Genomic DNA, 22274 nt, shown 5'->3' with positions numbered 1-22274 from the left:
CGCTTTTTGGAGGTTTCTTGACCACATATAATTTTGAATTTTAAACCTTAATTTTAACATATCACCCTTGATGCCTCTCCAAATAGCTGTAAAGAAGAAAATTGAAGAAAATAGAATCCTATTAACCACCACTACTATTCTTATAGAATTTACTTTTCTTAAGCTCTAGTGCTTTAATTTTTGATCAATTTAAAACTCTAAAAATTTGTCAACCATTATAAAAAACATATTTATATCCAATGGTACATTTAATTATTTATTTAATATTCTATCATCAATCCAAATCATCTCTAGTATTTTGGTCTTTTGCTTATCAATATCTACAAGACTTCAACTAATTCAACATCAATCTAGAATTAAAACAAAAGATCTTTAATTTAGTATGTAAAGCCTATATTGAGCCTTTTTCATCTTTAAAGGTGAACAAGGTGTCATCCAAAAATTGGACAATAATTTAATGTCTAACCTTAATTAATAGTCATATTCTTTTTACTAAGCCTACCTCTATCCCTTTTTTTATCATGCAATTCAACATTTTGTAATAATGAAGAAGAAGTAAAGTGCAAGAAAGTAGCCTTGTTTTACTCTCCTTGTAATAATAAAAGGAGGAGATTGGAAGTTGTTTACTTTAACACTTGTGAAGGCATTAATAAAAAGTAGCTTTGTCAAAGATACAAATATAGATAAAAAGCCAAATTTTAACATTTCTTGAAAAATAAAAAGCTAGTCTATTATATTATAAGCTTTAAAGAAGTCCAATTTAAAAAAATAAGAAGTTTTTTTGAATGTTCAATCCATTTCATAGTCTTATATATAAAAAGGATATTATTTAGGATAAATTGTATAGATGAAAAAATTGATTGATCAAATGAAATGTTCTCTATGAGCATTGATTGGAGATGGATTTGAAGTACTTTGGCATAAATTTTGTAAGCAACATTGAAGAGTGTAATAGGTTGCCAATTAATTAATTTTGTTCAATTTCTACTTTTGAATAGAAGGGAGATGAGCCTCTTCATAATGCCTAGTAAAAAATGTTGAATTTTACATGCTTTTGTAATCATATTGAGGTAGTCAATTTTTATTATCTTCCAAAATATCTTATAGAATTTTGTAATTACACCATTTGGTCTTGAGGCCTTTCTAAAGACTAACACTTTCATAACCTTATGAAATTAAAACACTGAAATTAGTAAAATTAGATTTATCTTTATATTAGCTGTTAAATAACTTTGTTCACTATCTAGACTTAGAACCAATGCGCATCCAAATTTGATGGTCAAAGCTTCGGACCTTTCTTTATTGGCCCTAAAAAGTCCTTTAAACATGAATCTCTTACATATTTGTATCTTAATCAACTACAAATTAAAGTTCCTTCTATCCTCTTCTATTCAAACACTTATAATTTTTTTGCAATTGCACCTAACTTTACTTTTAATATCATGTTCATTACATCTTCTTACAAATCATTGATAGTGTAAGCCAAGTACTAATACTAATACATATCTTTATATTGAAAGTGTTAGACCTTGTGAATATAATAGTTAGAATAAATTTTAATATTCATTTATAGTTTCTATTTAAAGCCAAGATTAGAATTAGAAGACCAAATTTATTCAATTCTAGTATTTATTGCTTTATTAAAGAGGAACATAGAATTCATTTTAAATGAGGAAGTTTGACAATACATTGATATAAGCTAGATTGTACAAAAGATTAGCATGTGGTCAATAAGAATATAATTATCTCAAATTGCATATTCTATTATTAGGCTTGCTTTTGAATGATCAAGCTTAAAAACATAAATTCCATCATGCCTTGCCAAAATAAATACATCATCATGGCAGTAATTATCTCATAAGAATTTGATGCAATTTTTAACCAAAAACTAATTACCAATCTAGAGTATCTATTTTAACAATGAAAAAGTCTTTTATTTTTTCTTTATTATTAATTTTCTATTAAAAGTAAACTTGTCCCATTTTTTTTTTTTTTTTTTAATAAAATTCTAATTACCACAAAAAATCTATTGATAGTTGTAAAGAAACAATGTCATTAATTCTTCTCAAAGGATGTGCCTTAAGGCAAAAGATGTAGAGGCACATATATTTAACACTACTACATTGTTATCAAGGACCTCTTTAAATCACATCTACACCACACAACCATAGCATGAGTGCCATGAATTAGACATTAGGTAGTATAGATGAGAGACTATCTACATATACACTCCACCCTTTCTAACATCTATGTCATTGCATTCATGGCTATAGCCAATAATGGCTTTCCTTCTAAAAAACTAATATGGATCCAAATTATATCTTTTAGTGCTAATAATTGGTCTCTTTTGTAATAGTGTTTTTTAAAAAAAGTACACCAATTATACAAAATAAATAATAATAATAATAATATTTAATTAAGCTGACATTTTTAGCATTGTTAAGGCCTCGGAGATTTTAAAAAAAAACTGACATAGAACAAGGAGGTGGAATAAAAAGTTGTGTGCTACTTGAGCTTATATTATTGCCTCTAAGTAGTGTTTGGCACCCTTATAGGAGTGCTTCTTGTTGTTATCATCTTCACATTGCAATCTCTGGTTTATAAGTATCTTATTACTATATGAAGTGATGAGATTGAGAGGTAAAAAAATCACAATTAGTTTTGATAATATTCATATTATGAAATTAGAGATAAAATTAGGTGTGAAAATATCTTAAAATATCATATTTTATATTAGTTGGAGTTTTTGGTGTGAATGATTTAGATTCAAAGTTGCCATAATTTTTAATATTAATATAGAGTCTTGATGGATATACATTTGACATATCTCCAAGATTGGCCTTCAGGAGGAATTGAAATTTGTTTGTTGAGTCGGATCTAAATTATTAATTATATATACTTGTTGACTCAAATGACCTTGGAATTATAAGGGCATTAGTGCCTTAGTAGATTGATAGATGTAGTATATAAGTTGCTCTTCAATAAAGTTGGAGTTATTAATTCTAGCATACAATTATTGTTTATAAAATTTGATGTTATTTGATCTTTATTTCTCATCCGCAAAGGTGTTTTTAATTCCTTCTATTAATAACTAATGGTGACACTCTCAGGGTATTCTTGTGATGTTGCAAGATCATCTTTACTATCAAGAGTTCTTATCCAATCTCTTTGATTTGTTAAAGAAATTATAGTAAGTGGTCTTACACTTCTTTGTTTGTATTATATATTATTCATTAGAAGGTAGGTACCTACTTGTAATAAAGAAGGTTAGTACTTGTTTGGTATATCACCTCTAGATATTACAACTTATACTTATGATTGAATCTTCTCATCACACTCGTGTAGAATTGTTAAAAGTCTCTCTATACTTCTTTTGAGTATGTTTTTTTTTATTGTAATTATGACTCTTAATGTATATTGTTCTTAGATCAAAGATGTACTAACTTAACTAAAGAGGATTGATGCATTAGAATAGGTTGCACTTGGATTATATTGACTCTAAAAAAAAGAAGGATAGAAGAAGGAAGAGGGAGAGAAAGGCAAAGAGACATAAGACATTTGCTCTATCAAGTTTTGTTGGTGGCCCTTGATCCTTCCATGTTCATAATGCATACTTGGCTATTAATGGCCAACATGGTTAGAGATATTATTTGAATTCAATTGTAGTCTCTCATGCAAAAAATTTTTTCTTTTGTTTATGGACTTTCTTCTAATTATTTCATTTGTTCTCTATTATAAGATATAACTTTTTATTATAATAATGGTTTTTAGAGCTGTTTGTATCATAACTTGATGACTCTAAGCTTCTACATTGCTTTCTTACCAAAGATTTCATCAGTCTCACTAATATGGTGGAATTTTGCCTTTATATCAAAGAAAGAGGATAGAAGTTGATTTCATTGATTATATGAGTAGTTGGTGGCAGAACTCTTGTATCATTAAAATTAGGAGCCACATGTTGATTTGTTTTGATTCTCTTCCCTTCTATAGTGCTAATATCTCTATGGCTTCTTGTTTCTTTACAATCTTTTATTAAGAATTTGTATCAAGGATATGAATCTTGAAGAAAGAAGTTCTCAATATACTCTTATGTTACTCAAAAGAACTAAAAAATCACTCAAAGATGATATAATATAAAAATAGAATGGCTATTATCAAAGATAAGAAGACTAAAAAGTCTTAAAATAAGACTAAGGACTAGAAGAATGTTGGCAAGAGTGAAGAAGGCTTTATTCTTTCTTCCATATATACTATCTAACTAAGAGCTATATGGCAATGTTTTATAGGACCTCCAATACATTTTGACTTTATGAAATATATTTTTGAACTTATAAGGCAAGTTTTTTAAATATATGCCATATAGTTAGCTTATTTTATAAGCTACTAACATATATGGTACATGGTTAACTTATTCATCAAGTTTTTAATTTAACAAACAACTAAAAACACATGTAAAGTCAAAATTACGTTTATGAAGCTTTTAGGAACCTTTTTTAGAAGATATTATGAAATTAATATATATTTATTTAATAATCAAATAGATAATTATTAAAAAAATATATATGTCTATGACAATTTGATATTAAGATAGAAAAAATAATAAATACAAAGATTGTAGTAATTTATCATAATGATAAAGTAGTTTTTGAGATAGATTTGTTGAAGATGAATGTATGCCACTCAATTTTAGCCTTTATTGCTACACAAAATTGTTATTTCTTAATTACTGCATTTTAAGTGTTACTTCTTAACAGAATACCTAGTCTTCATTTAGATTGTGGAACTACTTTTATAAATTTGCGATAGATTTTTCTTAGTGTGATCTAAATTGGCACTAAGAATCATTTTGATTCATCAAAATCAAATCCTAGGGTCCACATTTGTAAAATGCATAACCCTCATCATAAGTAATAGAAAATAAGTATTAATAATTTTAAAATTTTAGTTATTTGAAGATTGAATATCTAAAAAAAATCATTCTTAAGGTTCCTATCTAATACCACTACCTTATGAAGCTACTCCTAAATTGACTCAGTCTATTTAGATAGCATAAAAAAAGAGTACTTACTTCCAATAAAGTATGCTATAATGATGTACTTTTGTAAATAGTCATTCTCTTTCTTTACTATTTCTTAGCCGATTGACACAACTAAGAAATTTATATTGTAAAAATTTATTATTGTTGTGCTTCTACTTTGTTGATAATATTTTTCTTGTAATTAAAATAGTAGATTGAATCTTGCAAATTTATCCATGTTTATAACTATTACCAACAATTTTAGTTAGATGGAGTTTGCAATATAAGCTATTTTTAAAAATTCTTAGTTATTCTCTAACAATGTTAGAACAATAAGAGCTTGAATAATTTGTGCTTTTATGAAGTATATATACTTATGTGAACCTATGATTGTACTACAACAAAGCTATTTTGAAAAAATGACAAAAAAGACAAAATCTCAATTTAATCTTAAATCTTATTTGGGATTAATTAACTTACTATCCTACTTAACCTTGGATTTTTAATCCATTAAAAGATTGGTCATATAATATATTATGCATCAAGAATGCATATGTAGTGGAGAATTAGAATTAAAATATATTCAAATACAATAAATTAAAGATCCACTTTGGAAGTTTAATGTCTAGATGAGCTGGCTCTTTTGGAGCTTCATTGTGACTTCATATATGACCATTTTTGCATTTTCATATTTTTGAAGCTACTATATTTAACTTTAAAGATTGCTTGGCTGATGAGCTATAAGCAACTTGTTTTGCTTATGAACTTACTACACAATATGTAAAGAAGATGAGAAGAAAATAATCCACAATGGCATATTGAATAATCATAGTTGAATTTTATGTATAAGCAAAATTTCATTGGACACAATGATGGCTCCTCAAGGCATCAATTATTGTTGCAATAAATGAATTATATTGTAACTATTCTACATTGTATCACCTTTGATATCAACATTACATTGTCAAAGTATTATATCTCAGCATAAATTTAGAGTATTGATATTACAACCATAATCTCTTACCTACTAAATATATATATTTTTAGTTATTTTTATTTCAATAAAAAAAATTAATATATATATATATTCAAATTATACAGAAATAAAAAATAAAATTCAAAAAAAATTCAAAAAAATAATTTTTTTATTAAAATGATCAATAAAAAAACTTATTCTTATTTCAAAAATATTAATTATAATATATATATATATATATATATATATATATAGAAAAATATTTCTACTTCATATTTTTATTAGCTCTACCTCAAAATATATTATTTTTAAAGATTTATTAGAAGTACCTCATATAATTTATATATGTAATTATTTTATTACTCCCACCTTATTTAAGAAGATATTAGAATTATTAGAAATATTAGAAATATTAAAATTTCCTATTTTTAAGGTTTATTGAATTTAAATATAAACCATATATGATTATACTATTTTCATTGTCAACTACATTGTTTATAACATGTTGGATAAGAGTTCATCCTCAAATTCTAAACGTATATTTTTGAAAGTTTTAGTCTAAAAAAAAATTAAATCTTAATTTGAAATAATTTATACATATTAAAAGAGCTATATTATACAAAGATATAATTTTTGAGTAAAGATTAATTTTGCCAAAGTGGATCAATTTTCTTCTCATTGTAGATATAAGCATTGGAAGCATACAATGTTTTTTTTTTTAATACTACTTCTTCTTATTGTTGCAAATAAAATCAAAAGTTGTAAAGCATTATTAATATATATTAATTAATTTATATTTAATTAAAGATATGTTGTTACTATTAGACATTCCAATATTAGTTGGCAAATTATAATTGCTTGTAACAAAAGTAAATACTATCAAAATTCCTTCAATTTGATAAAAAGTATGCTGCTATAGAATATAAATATGAAGTCATTTGATTGATTCTCCTTTATGACATACTTTCAGCTAAAAAATTGTCGATTTGTAGCATTTAGCAGTTAGAAATGGAAATTACAACCACAATGCTTTCTATGTGATGTTCTTCCAATGTATTATCTATTTCCTATAAAAGAGCTAAAATAAGTCCAACAAATGTCGGCATTGAGAATTTGACCAACTCAAATCTTGAAAATTTTTCAAAAATAAAATCCAAGTATTATAGTAACTACTTGAATTATATCCAATTTAAATGCAAAAATTGGACAACAACTGTTGAATAGACAAACATTGATTCAAGCCCTTGTTAACTAGCTAAAAAATAACAAATATGTATATACTATTAAATGTAACAAAATTGATTGAATATTCATTTATTTTTTGCAAAGCACTCAAGAATTGAATTAATCAAAAAGAATAACATTATATTGTTAATAGACTATATATACAAGACTAATACTTTTAAAATATTGCTAGTCCATGTAATTGATGTGACAGCATGTAATAGTACTTTCTTCTTATACTTTACGTTTGTGCAATCAAGAACTTAAGTTATAAGTTGATTTTGTGTCAAATTACAATCTTACATGTATAGATTTTTGTGTTTAAAATGATTATAATTGATTGCAAGCTTTGAGGCATCTCTTTACTATTGTATTTCTAAATGTTTGTCGGCATGTGTTTTTCAAAAAAGTGGACTGATTAGATACAGTCAAAGATCAAAGAAGCGTTTAAAGGTAACTAACAATAACTCCTAATATAGTTTGCAAGACATTGTGCAATGACCTATTTGAAAAAAAATTAGATTTTGTCAAAGCAACACTTTGTATGTACTTAAATGAATCTCAACATGCATTTTGGTAATGTAATAAATTCAAAGGTGGAAGGAATACATGCAACCATCAAATGCTACTTACAAATTTTGATAGAAAACTTGCATATAATATGGTAATGGCTTGATCAAGCTATATATAATTAAACCAAAGAAATAATAATTAAGATAAAATTTGACAAGCTACAAATTTTTCATATTCTAAAAGTTCTTTTCTTCTTCAATGTTGTTACCAAAGTTTCAATTTTTGTATTAATAAAGGTACATAAGCAATTCTTGCAACTAAACCAAGTTGGTGATGAAGATTCTCTAAATATATATTTTAATCTCTTTAAGCAAAGTTAAAGGCTTCTTTGAACTTAAAAAATCTAGAGTTAACTTTAGCAAAACCAAAAAAATTATATCTATAATTTTCATAAACATTCGATATTAGAGAGTGTAAAACAACTACCAATTCTAACTATAGATTTATTATAAGATAGATGGCATAAGATTTAAATATAATTTTTTTTTCGCATGTCCACTAGCATGCCACAATATTGCAATAATTTGCCAACATTTCTTCAAACATGTAGTTCAAAAATCCAATAGCATACTATACATGTGGTTGTTCAACTAATGCAACAAATCTTAACTCTTATTCTATTAAAAGAGATATTTTTACATTTAAATTCATAGATGGTTAAAAGTATTGACATTGTTATTTGTTTGGCTATTACATAATAATGTGCTCTAATTCTAATTTACAGTCTGAATAAATTTATACATCATTCTATAAAGAGGATCTAACATAGTAAAGCATTGATTGTTAATCTAGAGATCCCTCAAGGTGTGTTTGTTTCCTATTAAGTGCATTAGTGGACTTAGTCAATTTGTCGTTGATTGTACAATCAATAGAACTTTAAAGTAGAACTCTAATGGTGGTTGTATTGCCATTATAGATTGTAGATCTGATGTATGGTGATCTAAGCATGCATCTTTAATTGCGAGCACTTTGTGCAATATGGTGTTATTGTGTATCATGTCATAAGAAAAATTGACTTGTTTTTCATTTTTATTTTGTTTTAGTAATTAATGCCATACATTTGATTTTGAGCATGGAGGAAGTGATGGGATGTAGCTATTGATTTTGATTGAATTTTAATTGCGATTGATCACTTCATCAAACTATTTCATATAATTGATTGATTAATTTTACATCTTTAGCTCTAACTTATTGACTCATCATCAATTAAAGTAATTTGTGGCAACCATTCAATTGGATTCTAGAAATATGCCCAAGTTTGAATAAACTTATGTATCAAATTTTACTTCTTAAATGAAGTGGGAATAGTAAAAAAATTAGTCAAATAAATTGCATGAAGTACCCCTAGTAAAGCTCTAGGAATAATATATTTTGAGGTGGCACTACTAAAAAAACATGAGGTGGAAATATCATTTCCCTATCTATCTATCAAAAAAATAATTTTCTTATTTAATATTGATAAGTGATGAATGGCAGGTTCCAAGGGTGATAGCAAAATGGTGACATTAGCAATACTCTACCCTTGATGCTCCCCTTCATGGTTGATACATGGATGAATTTCCAGCCTATCATCATTCTTTTTGAATGGTTCCAGATCCCTACCCAGGATCTCATCAATATCAACTGGTTCTAGTGGTGGAACCTGTTGTGGTGGTGCAACCTGTTGTTGCGGTGGAATTTGTGGTGGTGGAGCCTGTTGTTGTGCAACTTGTGGAGCTGGTGGAGCTTGTTGTGCTGCAACCTGTTGTTGCGGTGGAATCTGTGGTGGTGGAGCCTGTTGTTGTGCAACTTGTGGAGCTGGTGGAGCTTGTTGTGCTGCAACCTGTTGTGCTGCATCTACACAAGCCAGTAGTAACAGAGTTCACCCTTAGCACCACATTAGAAGCCCTGAAACACGAAACCAGATGCCACCCACTGACTTTTTCAGAAAGAGCGTGTAAATTGATTGACCGCCTCAGACTTTTGCAAGTGATAAAGTTCTTTTGAAATACAGTAGGCATAAATGCATGATCTCTTCAAAAATGTGACTAGGGATTGGGTTAAGTCTCACTCTGGCCATTTAGTTTAAACCACAAACATAATCCTATAGCCGCTAATGTCGCTGCTATCTGTAAAATGGAGCAAAAGCATCAGCAATTGTGTTAGTTCACGAATTGAATGATCCGATGTCAGGAAACTTGATGAGCCACCGAGGAACACACCATGTAATGCACGAGACATTGTTCCCCTCATACCTTAAGAGTATCATAGTCTCTACCAAAGTTTGCATGTTCTGAATTGCTGCATGATCCAAGCGAAGGAGTCAGTGCGTTCGTCAAATGCATCACAATAATTCTGATCATGACGAAAACGTACCCTTGATTTTCCGACTAAGGATCAAGCTTCTATATATCTACCTCGAGCTGTTCTCTGCCGAACCCTCTGCCTGAACTGAACCAAAAAGTGCTGGACCAATGACGCCAAGCAATAAACTCTGATAACAGGCATAAAAGTAAGTCAGGAGTTGTGAATCTCTGAATTGAAAAGAAAAAGGTAGGTTTCCCAAGAAAAATGCAGGACACCGTTGTTTTTTCTGTGGGACGCATGTAAATACCTCCGTATTCAAGGGCGTGTGATTCCTGACTTGCCAACGGATCGCACCTGAAGGTTTGCATACTGAAGAGCCATAACACAGTAATTTTCAGTGCAGGAGCAAGTGGCCTCTCTGTGGAACAGCTATTCGACACTTCTTAGTGTAGATACATGCAAAAAATTTCATACACCCACACATTAAACCTCTGAATTCTATAGAATACTAGCTTGTGGAAACCGTGCCCTATGTTCTCAAACACAACATGAGGTCTGATTCGTGACGAACTTCTACACAAAAAAATGAAGTCATGCAGAAAAAGGATTACATAAGATGTACACTTGCCTTTTCTATGTTTCCCGAGGGCACACAGAATTGCTGCAACGCAAATCACGATAGTAGCGTGCTTCGGGGGGACCTTCTGGAGTATCGCAAGCAAGTAGGAGCACGTTATTTAAAAAAACGCAGCAACCATGAGAAATAAACTTCGTTTGCCATGCAATTCTTATCAGACAGTAATTAAACAAAAACAAGTGGAGATGAGAGACATACTTCCCCGGCTAAGATCGCGTAGACTACAAGCACAATGGCTCCGTCCTGAAGACATGGTATCAAGTTCTTCGACTGTCCGTTTTGGTGAGCCGATTTAATTGTAATAGCTTGTGGTTGTACCTGCAGGCATGAACTGAGTGTGAACAAAATCGCGTGTGGCATATGAAAATAATCCAACAGCAAAAACGATTGAAGAAACTCATAAAAGTCAAATATAAAAAATTAAATAAGAAGCCTTCTCTTCAATATCTTGGACTCTGAGATCTTACGAGATGCAACTTCAAATCGTTTGTGTGCAAGGGAATTAAAGGATAGCATATCGCAGTTGATTAATCAAGTGAAAAGAATTAGAAACTAATTGATAGAAAGAAAAAAAGAAAAAGAAAAACAAATGAGACAAAGAAAAAAAGAACGAATGAATGAGTAACATTCGACAAGACAATAAACTGCATTGTACTAAGTCAATAAATTCAAAAAATCGATAAAGTCGGTAAGAATAAGTCACATTCTAAAAAAAGAAATTTCAAGGAAAGAGTTTTTCAGATCAGGTCGACTTTCAACGTAAACAGCAAGCATGTTCTTGTTTTGAAATGTTCTAAACATGATTCTTCCTTAAACCCCAAAATCAAACTCCGATTCTTTATCTGGCTGAGATCTCTAAGTTTACTTTGAACTATAAAATCAGAGTTTTGTTTTTTTTATCACAGCGACATTAGATCATGATCGGTGTTGGACGTAGCACCTCATTGGGTTGCAGCTGCCTCTGGAAGCTTCGGTTCTTTTGGTTGGGTCGGCCCGACTTGATAGCAGTGTCTCCGGCGATTTCAATTACGTTTAACGTAGGATTGGCCTTGCTTGTGTTAACGGTGGCAGCTAGTACCACGGTAACCGTCTTGTTACTATGACCAGCCTCCAAAGTTTTACGCCACCTGTTAACGATAGCCAAGCTCGTTTTGACGGTCTTGATTTTCTGAACTTGAAAGAAACAAACCACATCAGAATCATCTAAGGAAAGACCACCTTGAAGAAGTGGGGGAATACCCACTCTCCATGTCTACATAGATAATAGATAATAGCTATTCTTCAAGTCAGCCACGGCAAGATAGACCAAAGTTCTCACCTGCCATCTTCTCCCAGTACTCACCACGACGACTTCACTTTGGTGAGAATCGCTGTGGTAATGCTGAATCAGGCCATCGATGCTGGTTTTCGCAGGTGCGAGGCGAAAGGCTTTTAACATAGCCATCTTCGTATTACACACGCTGCACAAACAGCGAGGGCTGCGAAGCAAGGATCCCCAAAAGCGCCACCAGCTCACGAAAGCAAAGCTTGTATGACGTTATGTCGACAAAATTTACCGACAAAATGTGCCGACAATCCGAAACCTGAACCACCTGCTGGTGTTTTTCGAGCACACCAGAGCGAGCAAACAACGGTGATACTTGTTAGAATGTCTTGTCGGTTAATGTCAGCAGCTACGCAACTGTCACTCAACACACACTACCGACTTACCGACTTACCGACTTACGGATTAACTGCAATCTCATCATAATTTCTGAAAACCTTAGAGTAAGCGAAGAAGAAAATTCTGCCGAACCCCCTCTCTGAAGGACTTACGGACACACCTAGAAACCAAATTCTAACAGTAGAAATCGAATGTTGATGAAAAAAACAATCATTCCAAGCAGAGAGCAGAGAGCAGGGGCGTGAAACGTGACTCACTAGATCGGTGAAGATTCTGCGAGGAGCTCAAACCCTCGAATGGTGAGAGAGCAGGCGAAACCCGTTAACTAGTTTCGCAGCTTGCTCTAAGCGAGAATGATGCTGGGATCTCTTACTTCCCAGCTTCTATAAGGAAAGAAGGTTTCTCGAAGTGGACTCTTGTTCTTGTAAAGTCTGCAAAGAAACTACTCGGAAACTCGTCGAGAACTCATTGTCGATGGATTGAGTGGAGCCATCCACTAAAATGTGTCTACATTTACTACTTTTACTGTTCCTCTGTCAATTTAGAACAGAGTTGTCGGCAGAGTTTCGATCAGTGATTCGAAGTTTATTTTAACACCATCCATCGCATGCTCGCCACCTCAGCAGCGTAGGTTGTAAATAAATTCCATTCCCATTCAGGAAGTGGACTGTGTAGTTTGAATTTATAGAAAATTTTGCAACTTGGTTGTTATTATTGTTGCTGTAATTATTTTTGTTAATAAGGTTTGTTTATTTTCTTTATGTAATTTGTAAAGGTTCTTTGCATTGAGTCCTTAAATTGTTACATGCAATATAAAAAAAATGAGCATTTCTTTTCGGAGTAAATTAATCTAAATATACTCTTTTCTATATTCATCTTTGTTGTCCTTGAAGTAGAACTAGTGTAGTTTTAGATATACATTTCATATAAAAAAGAAATTCAAACATCAAAATTTAATCACAAACCTGTTCATTGATTAGACACTCAGTGTTTAGATTGGATGTACAAGAAAAAACAATTACAAGATTTGGATAGAATTTCCGAGTAGTTTCTTTGCAGAATAGACATCCATATGAAAGAACATGAATTTACAAAGGCTTGTCAAAGAATACTCATGTAGGTGTAACTAAGACCCAACATTGCAAAAAAAATACAATAGTGTTGATATTAGAACTATAATTTATTATGTACTGAAAGTTATATAATTTTAATTTTAAAGTTATTGTATCTTTTTTATGATTTGTGTGAATTTAAAACATATAATTAAAATCAATTTCTTTTTTAAAAAATACTTAATTTAAAAAAACCAAGATCAATTATTTTAAAATTATTAAACCAAATATTATCATTACAAAACATAATTGTTTGTATTTTAATAGAATTATATGTCTTATTTGATAATTTTCTTAAACTTGATTATAATTTAAATTTTTTAAAGTTTTAATGTTTTAAAGCTACATTGTTGTGAATTCAAATATATATTTTATATGTGTGATTATTTATATTTTAATATAGAAAAAGAGAGAAAAAGGGATTTTTATACTTTTGGAAAAAAAGAAAAGAAAATAAAAGAAAAGATTACATACTTTCTAGATCATAAGTTATATTGATGTTATTAATTCTTAATTCTTTAATACTTTGTAATCTAATATTCGTTTTTTTTTAAATGCATATGATGATCTAGAATAGTAATGTTATTAATATGATGTTAAGAAATAATTAAAAAAATATAAATAATACTATAAAATCATGGTATTTTTAATACATGTAGGGAAATATTAAATAGATCCAATCTTTTACTAAATTGACCTACCCATCTTAACTATCATGAAAAAAAAATGATTTCTAGATTCATTTCTCTACTATTGGATCCAAAACCAATGAAATTCAACCACATTCATCATGATTACCATATTCTTTATCATGGATAGTTTGATTTAGTAAAAACTTGGGTCTATTTAATATTTTCTTTTATATATATATATATATATATATATATATATGTATACAAATTCTATATAATATTATACATCTTAATGTTTTGGAAGACATTTAAAAAATTTATAATACTCCATTTATTATAGATTAATTTTAAAGTAAATTTCAAGACTCAACAATCAATGTCTTTATAAAAAAAACTTATAGTAAGATAATTGTACTTCTTAAAAAGAATACCAACACGAAATTAGTATATTATGATTTTTAAAATCAATAAAAAAGAGTGCTTAATTTTTATAATTGCTACTTTACTAAAATAAATATAAAATGTTAATATAGTTTCAAAATCTACATAAATATGTCTATCATTTTATTTATTTTTAAAAGATAAATTTAGAAATAAAATAAATTACATATGTTATGTTTTTAAATTAATACTAAAAATTCAAATATAATATAAAAATTATTACTTATCTAAAAATATTTTAATATTAAATTATATTAGTAGAAGAATAATTCATTTTGCATTAGTTTTTACTTTATTTTAAAAATTAGATTCTCTAATGTATCTATATTAAAGATATTTTATATTAATATTAATATATTATTTTTATTATACTAAATACTAATAAAGAATCATTTTATTTAATTTGGAATTTGAAAGGATCGTGTAATCCAAAATATTCAATAAGAACTATTCTAAAAAAATAAGTCATCTTGTAGTTTTAGGATCAATGTAGATTCAATGGTTTATATTATTATTTTAAGAAATTTTTATGCATAAGTTTAAAAACTAAACATATGTAATGAAATCAGTAGTCACTATAGATAATTATTTTATAAATTCTAAAACTCATTAAAGTTCTAATGATTTTTTGGTATTTTAAAAAAAACTATTAAAATTAAGTCATTAAATCATTTTTAAGTATTAGATAAAAAAATTATGATGACTAATTAGCATAAATAGATATATTTTATATTGTATATTATCACTTTGATATTGATAGGAGTGAAATGGTAAGTTCTTCAAGCAACTTGTACTTTCAAACATATATATTAGCACTATAAAAAAAATGTTTTAAAACAATTATATGTATATATATATATATATATATATACACACACACAAAAAGCATTTTTCAAATTATAAATTTTATAGTAATAATATAATTTAAATAATATAAATTTATACTAATAATATATAGTTTAAAAATGTAAAATTTTGGCTTCATATTAAAGTTGATATTTGAATGAATCATAATTGCATTGTGCAATTGATCAAAAGAGAATTAATACTATTCTTACTATCTCAGCAATATGCATCAACATTTATGTTTGACATGCTGAAATTTTTTGTTAGCATTCCACATGCATTTTTGACATATATCTTAAAAACTACTAAAATACATCAAAAACACAAAGTAAATAAGACTAAAATAAAATTTCTTAAAATATAAATCGGGTTAAAGATATTTTATTCCGTAATTATTATTCTCCATAATGTTTCTGTATGGTTTTAGTATATGAACAATGAATTGGATGTGTGTAGTACACAATCGCTTTATTGTTTTTCTTCATCTTCATTATCATAATATTTTTAATTCTTTTAGAAATTCTTGTATAAAAACTTTCTGCACAAAAATAATTTAATCATGTCACAAAATTGCTAGATGTAATTACATATAGCAATTTTTTATTTTTTTTGTTTTTATCTTCCTTGTATCCCATGTATATATATATATATATATATATATATATATTTACTTGTATACTTGTTTAATTTCAAACGCATCAGTTTAACTTTCATAAATTCTTATCTAAATTTAAAAACCATAAATGTATTAGCTTTAACAAAATATTTATGATAACCTCACACTCTTTTATATACCTTCAATTTCTCCCATTTCTTATCCAGATATATCATATCTTTATCTTGAAAAAAAATTACTTTGTACTTTATGAATGTGATCTTATAAAATCGATGCATCATTAAGGAAAGAAATGGGAGATGAAACTTCACATGCCAGTGCAATAATATATATCCTCTAAAATGGACAAAGGCAGAAGTTAATAACATAGAATTAATGAATATGAACAAACATATGTTTCAATTATTTGCAACAAACATGATAAGAGGAAGAAGTAATTAGACGAGTAATTAGACGACAATGCACACCACCGTAGAATTGGATTTAGGTTGATATTATTATACAACGGTATGAAAGGAAGAGTTATGTTGTCCTATTATATCTTCTCAAGCAAGTTGAAAAGGAATTTTTTTAAATCAATACAGAAGTGAACCTGCGTTATAGTCAGTTTAGATTGCTAATTTCAGGTAGAATCACCAAATTCCCTCAGAAAGCTCAGCCCTGGAGTTGAATTCTCAAGCACACATGCCAATCAACACATTCTCGACCAATTCCCCTGCCGTTCTCAAACGGACATTTAGGTGGACTCTCCTCCGTGCAAGGTGGTTTCCTTCGCCAATCATTGTCAACAACAAACAAACAAACAAAAGAAAAACACACATTTAACACAACAATCAACGTCTTTGTCTTTCATCTGTGACTACGAAAAGATTGATGAAAAGATGGATAGACAGACAGACAGACAGAGACAGCCAGACAGACATTCAGATTGATTGGTGATAGTTAAAGACCCTAGATCCGGCGGTGTGGATTCTCGTACATTATATACGTGTACAAAGTGGTCTTTAAAACTCTAAAATACTTGAGATCCAAGTACAGACCCCCAAGTGTTGAATTGGTCCTGCATAGGGGTGTTTGACTAGTAAACGTGCACAGTCAGCATCATCGAGGTCACATTGCATGGCATTGCATGAGAAAAAGGGAAACCTGCATGCAAGGAAGGGCCAGGGCAAGAGGAACAACAACAACAACATCAACAACAATACTTTTAGTAGTAGTAGTCGTAGGGGGGACATACAGGGCACCGACCCCGGTGGGTGCGAGTTTTTTACTGCAATCACGGTCCGCAATACGAAATGGCGTCGACATGAAGGAAAAATTCATGAGGCTTCGACACGACACACGGCAAATTCTACAGCAAAATGAGAAAGCCTTCTCGCCGCCTAGACGAATATGAATCTCATGACCTTGAAGGTGAAGGGCGCAGATGACTATAGGTTTCTACGGCTGATTTACCCCCAAGCCACTTTGCTGTACAAACAAGATGTTGCTAAAAATGTACAAGTAAATTAAATGTCACCACGACCCTTCAATCCCCTTGTGTGTTTGCTGCTGCTGCAGCTGCTGGTCCAGGCCAGGTCCAGGCTCTCTGCGTCGAAACAAGTTAATGCGCTACTTGGCAATGGTCACAATGGTTCATACAGTGACCCGATGCGGGCTGGAAACGCTTCGATTACATAATTGACACTCGCAGTGTGGTACATCTCGAGTTAGAGTGGCGGATGGTCGTCACGCGGAGCAATAGTCGTCGGAGGTTGGACTTGAGATATTTGCCTCCAACTGTCCAGAAGGGGAGTTCAGGTGCTTCCACTCTGGGCTGCCGGAACTGAAATCGGTGGACTGGTACCGCGCAGGGGCAGACAACCCCGAGACATCGCCGGACTCCACCGTAGTGGTGTTCATGGACTCGCAGTGATTTCCATCCACCACCTCATGCACGACTGACGCAACCATCGGCGCCGCTACAGTGCTTCCCATCAAGGCGCCGTGAGAAATGTGTGAAGCTCCCATGTCTTGGTTCACCGAGAGCTGGTTGTAGGCGTCGTCGGATTGCATTTTTACGCCATACATGCCCTCGTGGCCTCCACAAATGCCGAAGCTACCACTGGCGGAGGATCCGGAGCTGGTCTGGGTCAAGGGAGGTCTGCTCATTGATCCGTTTTGCCCCACGCCCGCAAAATTATTCTCGAAGCCCTGGAGCGCGTTCGGGTCATGGCTGGGGGCCAAGGATCCAAAGTTTGGAGCGCCGAGGTTATTGAACGAGTAGCTGGGAAACAGGCTGGATCGAGACATGGCATGGTGCTGGCTGGTGGAAGCATTGCCAAGCGGCCGATTGATTGAGGTTTGGAAAGGCTGGAGCAGACTCTCCGAAGGTCGGCCCATTTGTTGCTGATTAAACTGCGGGACGTTGTTGTTGCCCTGCATAAAATACGCGGGAGCGGATGCCGAAGTGCGCATCGCAGCGAAGGAGGCACCGGGCGGTTTCACATCGTTGGGGAGACTGCCTTGCATGAGAGTGGAGTTGAGCGGGGTGCTTGTGGAGGCTAATTGCCGCAGCACATCGTTCATCCGACTCTGCGGTTGGTGCGAATTCGTACGGCTGTGGCAAAACTGTAACCCTGCACAACAGATCATGGAAGACGATGCGTACAGAGCAATTGGTCAAGTCTACAAAATATCCTTCAGGAACACGACGTAATGGGGGAGGGGGGGTCGAAAGGTTCGATTGATATTTAGGTGGTCACCTGTTGTTCCCGAACCGCCTTGAATCATATCTGGGCCAGAACCATGGAACGAGTTCGACCCCGGGCCACCCAACCCTCTCGAGAGCATTGGATTCATATTGTTAAACTGAGAGCTGACGAAGGACCCACCGTCTTGCCGCGGCCGAAGCATACCCGACAGAAAGTCATCTCGCATGCCGTCCCCCTGCAGCGTGGAATCCAACGCATTGAGGCCTTCCTGTGAGCCTGACCTAGGAATAGTACCGTTGGAATCGAAACCGTCGACTTTCCACTGCAGATGTTGGAGGTTTTTGCTTGACGAGTTGGAAGGGAGGTAGTAATTGGATGACGGAGACGTCGGGATCGAATTACTGCAGGTCGTGCTGATTGGTTGCCGCGTTGAGTTGAAAGAGATTTGTGGTGGGAGTTGTGGCCTTGATCCGTCGACCCGGGGAGCACCAGTCATTTGGTTGCTCAATCTCGCCAGGGCTGCTCCTGTGCCGGAAGGGTTCAATTCCGCCGCCATCCTGCAAGAGAAAGAATGCCAATTAGAATAGCAGCTCCGACATGCAGCTTGCGATACGATGGGTGTTCCCAGTTATGCAAGTGGAGAGACAAATTCATCCTTCAGAAACAAGGAACCTGACAATGTTCTTACGTATTCCACGTCCGCGGCATCTGCTGCTGTGCCAATGAGCTCACCAGTTGTTGCGCATGCTGATATTGCTCCTTCTCCCTCTCTGATGATGGATAAATCATGAGACAAATTAAAAATAATGATCAAAAATTAAATTAAATTTTAAACTCGTCAGAGGTCTGTGACCGAAAGTGGATTTCCGAAACGCTGAAGTTTCAAAGCTAGAATCCAAGAGACATCAGAAAACCAAGGCTTCCTCAACTGTCCCATTTCTTTCATTCCTATACTCTATCATGAGTCCACCGTCTGTTCTAAAAGCTCTCTCCTCAACACCTCAGCAGTGCGAAACAATTCGAAGTAAACTTGGTGGAACTTGGACCCTGGAAATTAGTCGAAGAAAAATATACTACGCAATTTCCAGAAGGGTGTCATGAAAATTTCTCGTCACCTAGCCGGTGCCGATTCATGTGACCACCGAGTGCTTGGGACTTTGCAAACCGCATGTTACAGAAGCGGCATTCATACAGCGTCTTGGACAAGTCGCCCTCCTCGTCGGTAGTGCAACCATCGTCTGTGGATTTTTGTTTCATCTTCGGGCGTGATTGCTCTGCTGGAGAACCAAACAACCCCCGAAATCAGCATTGTATTCGAAATGAACCATTATTGCACCACTGAAAACAGAATTCCGCAACATGCAGAGCGCCACATCCTATGGCCAACACACTCTGGAGCCATTTCATTCATTCTAAGTCGATCAGGATGCGAGCGAAAAGGGTCGAAGCGAGAGTCCCGACCGGGAGAGGCGAGCGCGTCCTCCCAGTCAGCTTCACCTCCAGCAGCAGAAGACAGGGGAAACGAGAGGGGTGGGGGTCGCCGGGGATTGGGCTTAGACGGCAAGGCGACTAAGATAGAAGAATCCCCCGCGACTCCACCCATTCTCATTCTAGCATGTCACATCCACGCGCACACTCTCCGCAGAGGTCAATCACTCAGTCAGTGCATCCACCGTCAACAGCCTGGTGCAGACGAGGAGCAGCAGGAGCAGCAGGAGCATCAGGTCAAGGAGAGAATGAACGAAAGGGAAGGGAAGGGAAGGGAAGGGAAGAAGGGAATTAGCGATGAGAAGGGGGCGAAGGGGAGAGATGAAGGCAGCGAGTGAGACTGAGAGAGAGCGAGCGAGAGAGAGAGAGAGAGAGGGTGGTGGGATGGAGGGGTACCTTCTGTCTGTGCTTCGTGCAATGTGCTAAATCGAGACAAGGCTATGGGCGCCGCACGTGGGTTGCGGGGGGGGCGAGGGGGAGAGAGAGCCAGAGAGATCTGGGCCCCAACAATGCAACACATGAATCCCCCTCCCTCCCCTCCCTTTACTAAAACCAGCCTGTGCTAGTGGAGCCTTTGAATAATCCAACTCTTCACTGGAGGACGACGACCAGGACGGGACGAGACGGGGACGGAGACGGGTCGGGGGGAAGAGGGTGGAGGGGGCGAGGGAGGGAAGGTGGTGGGGGGCCCACACAATTATTCATTGTATTTACAAAATACAATTATTTTTTTGACTTAATGCTTTTTATTGCCAAAATTATTAAAATAGGACTAAAATTCACATTTGATACATGTTTTCTTAATATCTATGCTCTTCATTGTCTAATTTTACAAGATAAGGCCCAAATTCACATAGATTATCTATTCTCTTATATTTATGTCTTTTTTTTTTTTTTTAATAGATCAAAGTCTAAATCCATAGAACGTGTTTTTCTTCTTATTTTCTTGTCTATTAATACTTATTCAAACAAAAAGAGTTCCAACTTCAGACAATTGGCCCATTTATTTATTTATTTATTTATTTATTTATTATTTTAATTCTAAGTTTGATTACTTAGAGTACATGGCATGTAACTAGAGAGGAAAGATAAGTAGTGCTTACCTTCTGCCTTCCTTGTTTTGCTCTAGCTCTTTGTTGCTTGTTCACTCTTTTTTCTTCTTATTTATTATTTCCTTCATTCTTATTTATCATCTCTTTCAACTTTTTTCTTTTTCTTTCTCCCATCTTTTTTATATAAAAAATACTTTTTCATTATCTATTTATGTTTCCCTTTGTCATTCATTCCAATCTTATTCTTTTTTTTAAATGCAAATATGTTATAAAATTAGACCTACATAACACAATGAATTAAGATTTGGCAAAAGAAGAGTTCATCATTCAAGCTCTCTTGATATGTCAACATGTTTAGTACATATCACATCTAAAATCTCTCTCTCTCTCTCTCTCTCTATATATATATATATATATGTTTTGTGGTAGGGATATTTAAAATCATCTATTACAAATACCTTATTATTGTAGCATATGTAAATTGCTTGAATATTCATTGTCTAACAACAGATTTTCTATTCTTGCTTATATTCTTCTGTTGTTCTAGATGTTGCATGTAAGCAATGTGAGAAGTAAAATGCTGCATTCTGGAAAGCTGTGAAAATTGTGAAAAGCGATCTACCCATCTCCCACATTCCGCAACACACACACACACAGCTGGGTCATGGTCATAGTGAAGGGAAGGGAGGAGAAATGGGTGGGATTTTGTGCAACATGCGGGGGGCGGAGTTTACGAGGTGGGGGACCTGGAGTTGCGAGTACCGCCCCTCTCCATCGGCACTGCAACTAGTGTGCATCTGATCGATTGATCCCATGTGGATGTGAATAGGCACAGATAGATACACAGATATATAGATAGCTAGATAGATAGAAAGATAGAAAGAAATATATCGTTATGGATGGTGGTGTGCGTGGATAATCAAGTCCGGACACCACACACCTTGCTGCAGAAGATCCACCAAGCCACTGCAGAAGATCCGCTTTGTCGAGATATTCCTGCAGCTCAGCACAGTTGTTG

The 22274-nt window shown here is 33.3% G+C and overlaps 2 protein-coding genes and 1 long non-coding RNA gene across 5 annotated transcripts; all 3 read right to left on the bottom strand.

The window, feature by feature from the left end:
• Nucleotides 1–9047: 9047 nt before the first annotated feature.
• LOC112275665 (uncharacterized) lies at nucleotides 9048–12722 on the bottom strand. 2 transcript variants are annotated; one of them, XM_024506221.3, is made up of 10 exons: nucleotides 12634–12722; nucleotides 12032–12308; nucleotides 11654–11881; nucleotides 10912–11031; nucleotides 10705–10780; nucleotides 10384–10445; nucleotides 10187–10263; nucleotides 10025–10070; nucleotides 9841–9898; nucleotides 9048–9626 (listed from the first exon to the last, which is right to left on the bottom strand). In XM_024506221.3, exons 2-10 carry the CDS (start codon nucleotides 12155–12157, stop codon nucleotides 9307–9309), a joined length of 1113 nt encoding a protein of 370 aa, XP_024361989.1. In that variant the 5' UTR covers nucleotides 12158–12308; nucleotides 12634–12722; the 3' UTR covers nucleotides 9048–9306. The 2 variants fall into 2 exon arrangements, with proteins under 2 accessions (XP_024361989.1, XP_090102738.1); XM_090246612.1 differs by having other exon boundaries at nucleotides 12032–12305.
• Nucleotides 12723–15540: 2818 nt separating this feature from the next.
• On the bottom strand, nucleotides 15541–16858 carry LOC149986456 (uncharacterized). Its single transcript, XR_016500417.1, has 3 exons — nucleotides 16616–16858; nucleotides 16203–16359; nucleotides 15541–15945 (listed from the first exon to the last, which is right to left on the bottom strand). It is a non-coding gene; the product is annotated as an uncharacterized LOC149986456 (long non-coding RNA).
• A 342-nt stretch (nucleotides 16859–17200) lies between these two features.
• Nucleotides 17201–20570, bottom strand: LOC112275716 (uncharacterized). Of its 2 annotated transcripts, none has more exons than XM_024506318.3 (5): nucleotides 20178–20570; nucleotides 19832–19993; nucleotides 19405–19486; nucleotides 18768–19273; nucleotides 17201–18641 (listed from the first exon to the last, which is right to left on the bottom strand). In XM_024506318.3, the coding sequence occupies exons 1-5, from the start codon at nucleotides 20323–20325 to the stop codon at nucleotides 17752–17754; spliced, it is 1788 nt and encodes a 595-aa protein (XP_024362086.1). In that variant the 5' UTR covers nucleotides 20326–20570; the 3' UTR covers nucleotides 17201–17751. The 2 variants fall into 2 exon arrangements, with proteins under 2 accessions (XP_024362086.1, XP_024362088.1); XM_024506320.3 differs by having other exon boundaries at nucleotides 19832–19990; nucleotides 20178–20522.
• Nucleotides 20571–22274: the final 1704 nt, after the last annotated feature.

The sequence above is a fragment of the Physcomitrium patens genome, chromosome 23, assembly GCF_059467195.1.
Source record: "Physcomitrium patens ecotype Gransden chromosome 23, ASM5946719v1, whole genome shotgun sequence".
NCBI classification, from domain to species: Eukaryota; Viridiplantae; Streptophyta; class Bryopsida; order Funariales; family Funariaceae; genus Physcomitrium; species Physcomitrium patens.
This window is presented reverse-complemented; position numbering and strand designations above follow the sequence as displayed.

Excerpts from the sequence above, each read along its gene's own strand:
- LOC112275665 (XM_024506221.3), bottom strand. The coding sequence starts at position 12,157 with ATGGCTATGTTAAAAGCCTTTCGCCTCGCACCTGCGAAAACCAGCATC. Across the intron at positions 10,071-10,186 it reads TCGGCAGAGAACAGCTCGAG|CAATTCAGAACATGCAAACT; the intron begins GTAGATATATAG and ends TGGATCATGCAG. Across the intron at positions 9,627-9,840 it reads GTTTAAACTAAATGGCCAGA|ATGCAGCACAACAGGTTGCA; the intron begins GTGAGACTTAAC and ends TGGCTTGTGTAG.
- LOC112275716 (XM_024506318.3), bottom strand. The coding sequence starts at position 20,325 with ATGAGAATGGGTGGAGTCGCGGGGGATTCTTCTATCTTAGTCGCCTTG. Across the intron at positions 19,487-19,831 it reads CATGAATCGGCACCGGCTAG|AGAGGGAGAAGGAGCAATAT; the intron begins GTGACGAGAAAT and ends ATCCATCATCAG. Across the intron at positions 19,274-19,404 it reads ATGCCGCGGACGTGGAATAC|GATGGCGGCGGAATTGAACC; the intron begins GTAAGAACATTG and ends TTTCTCTTGCAG.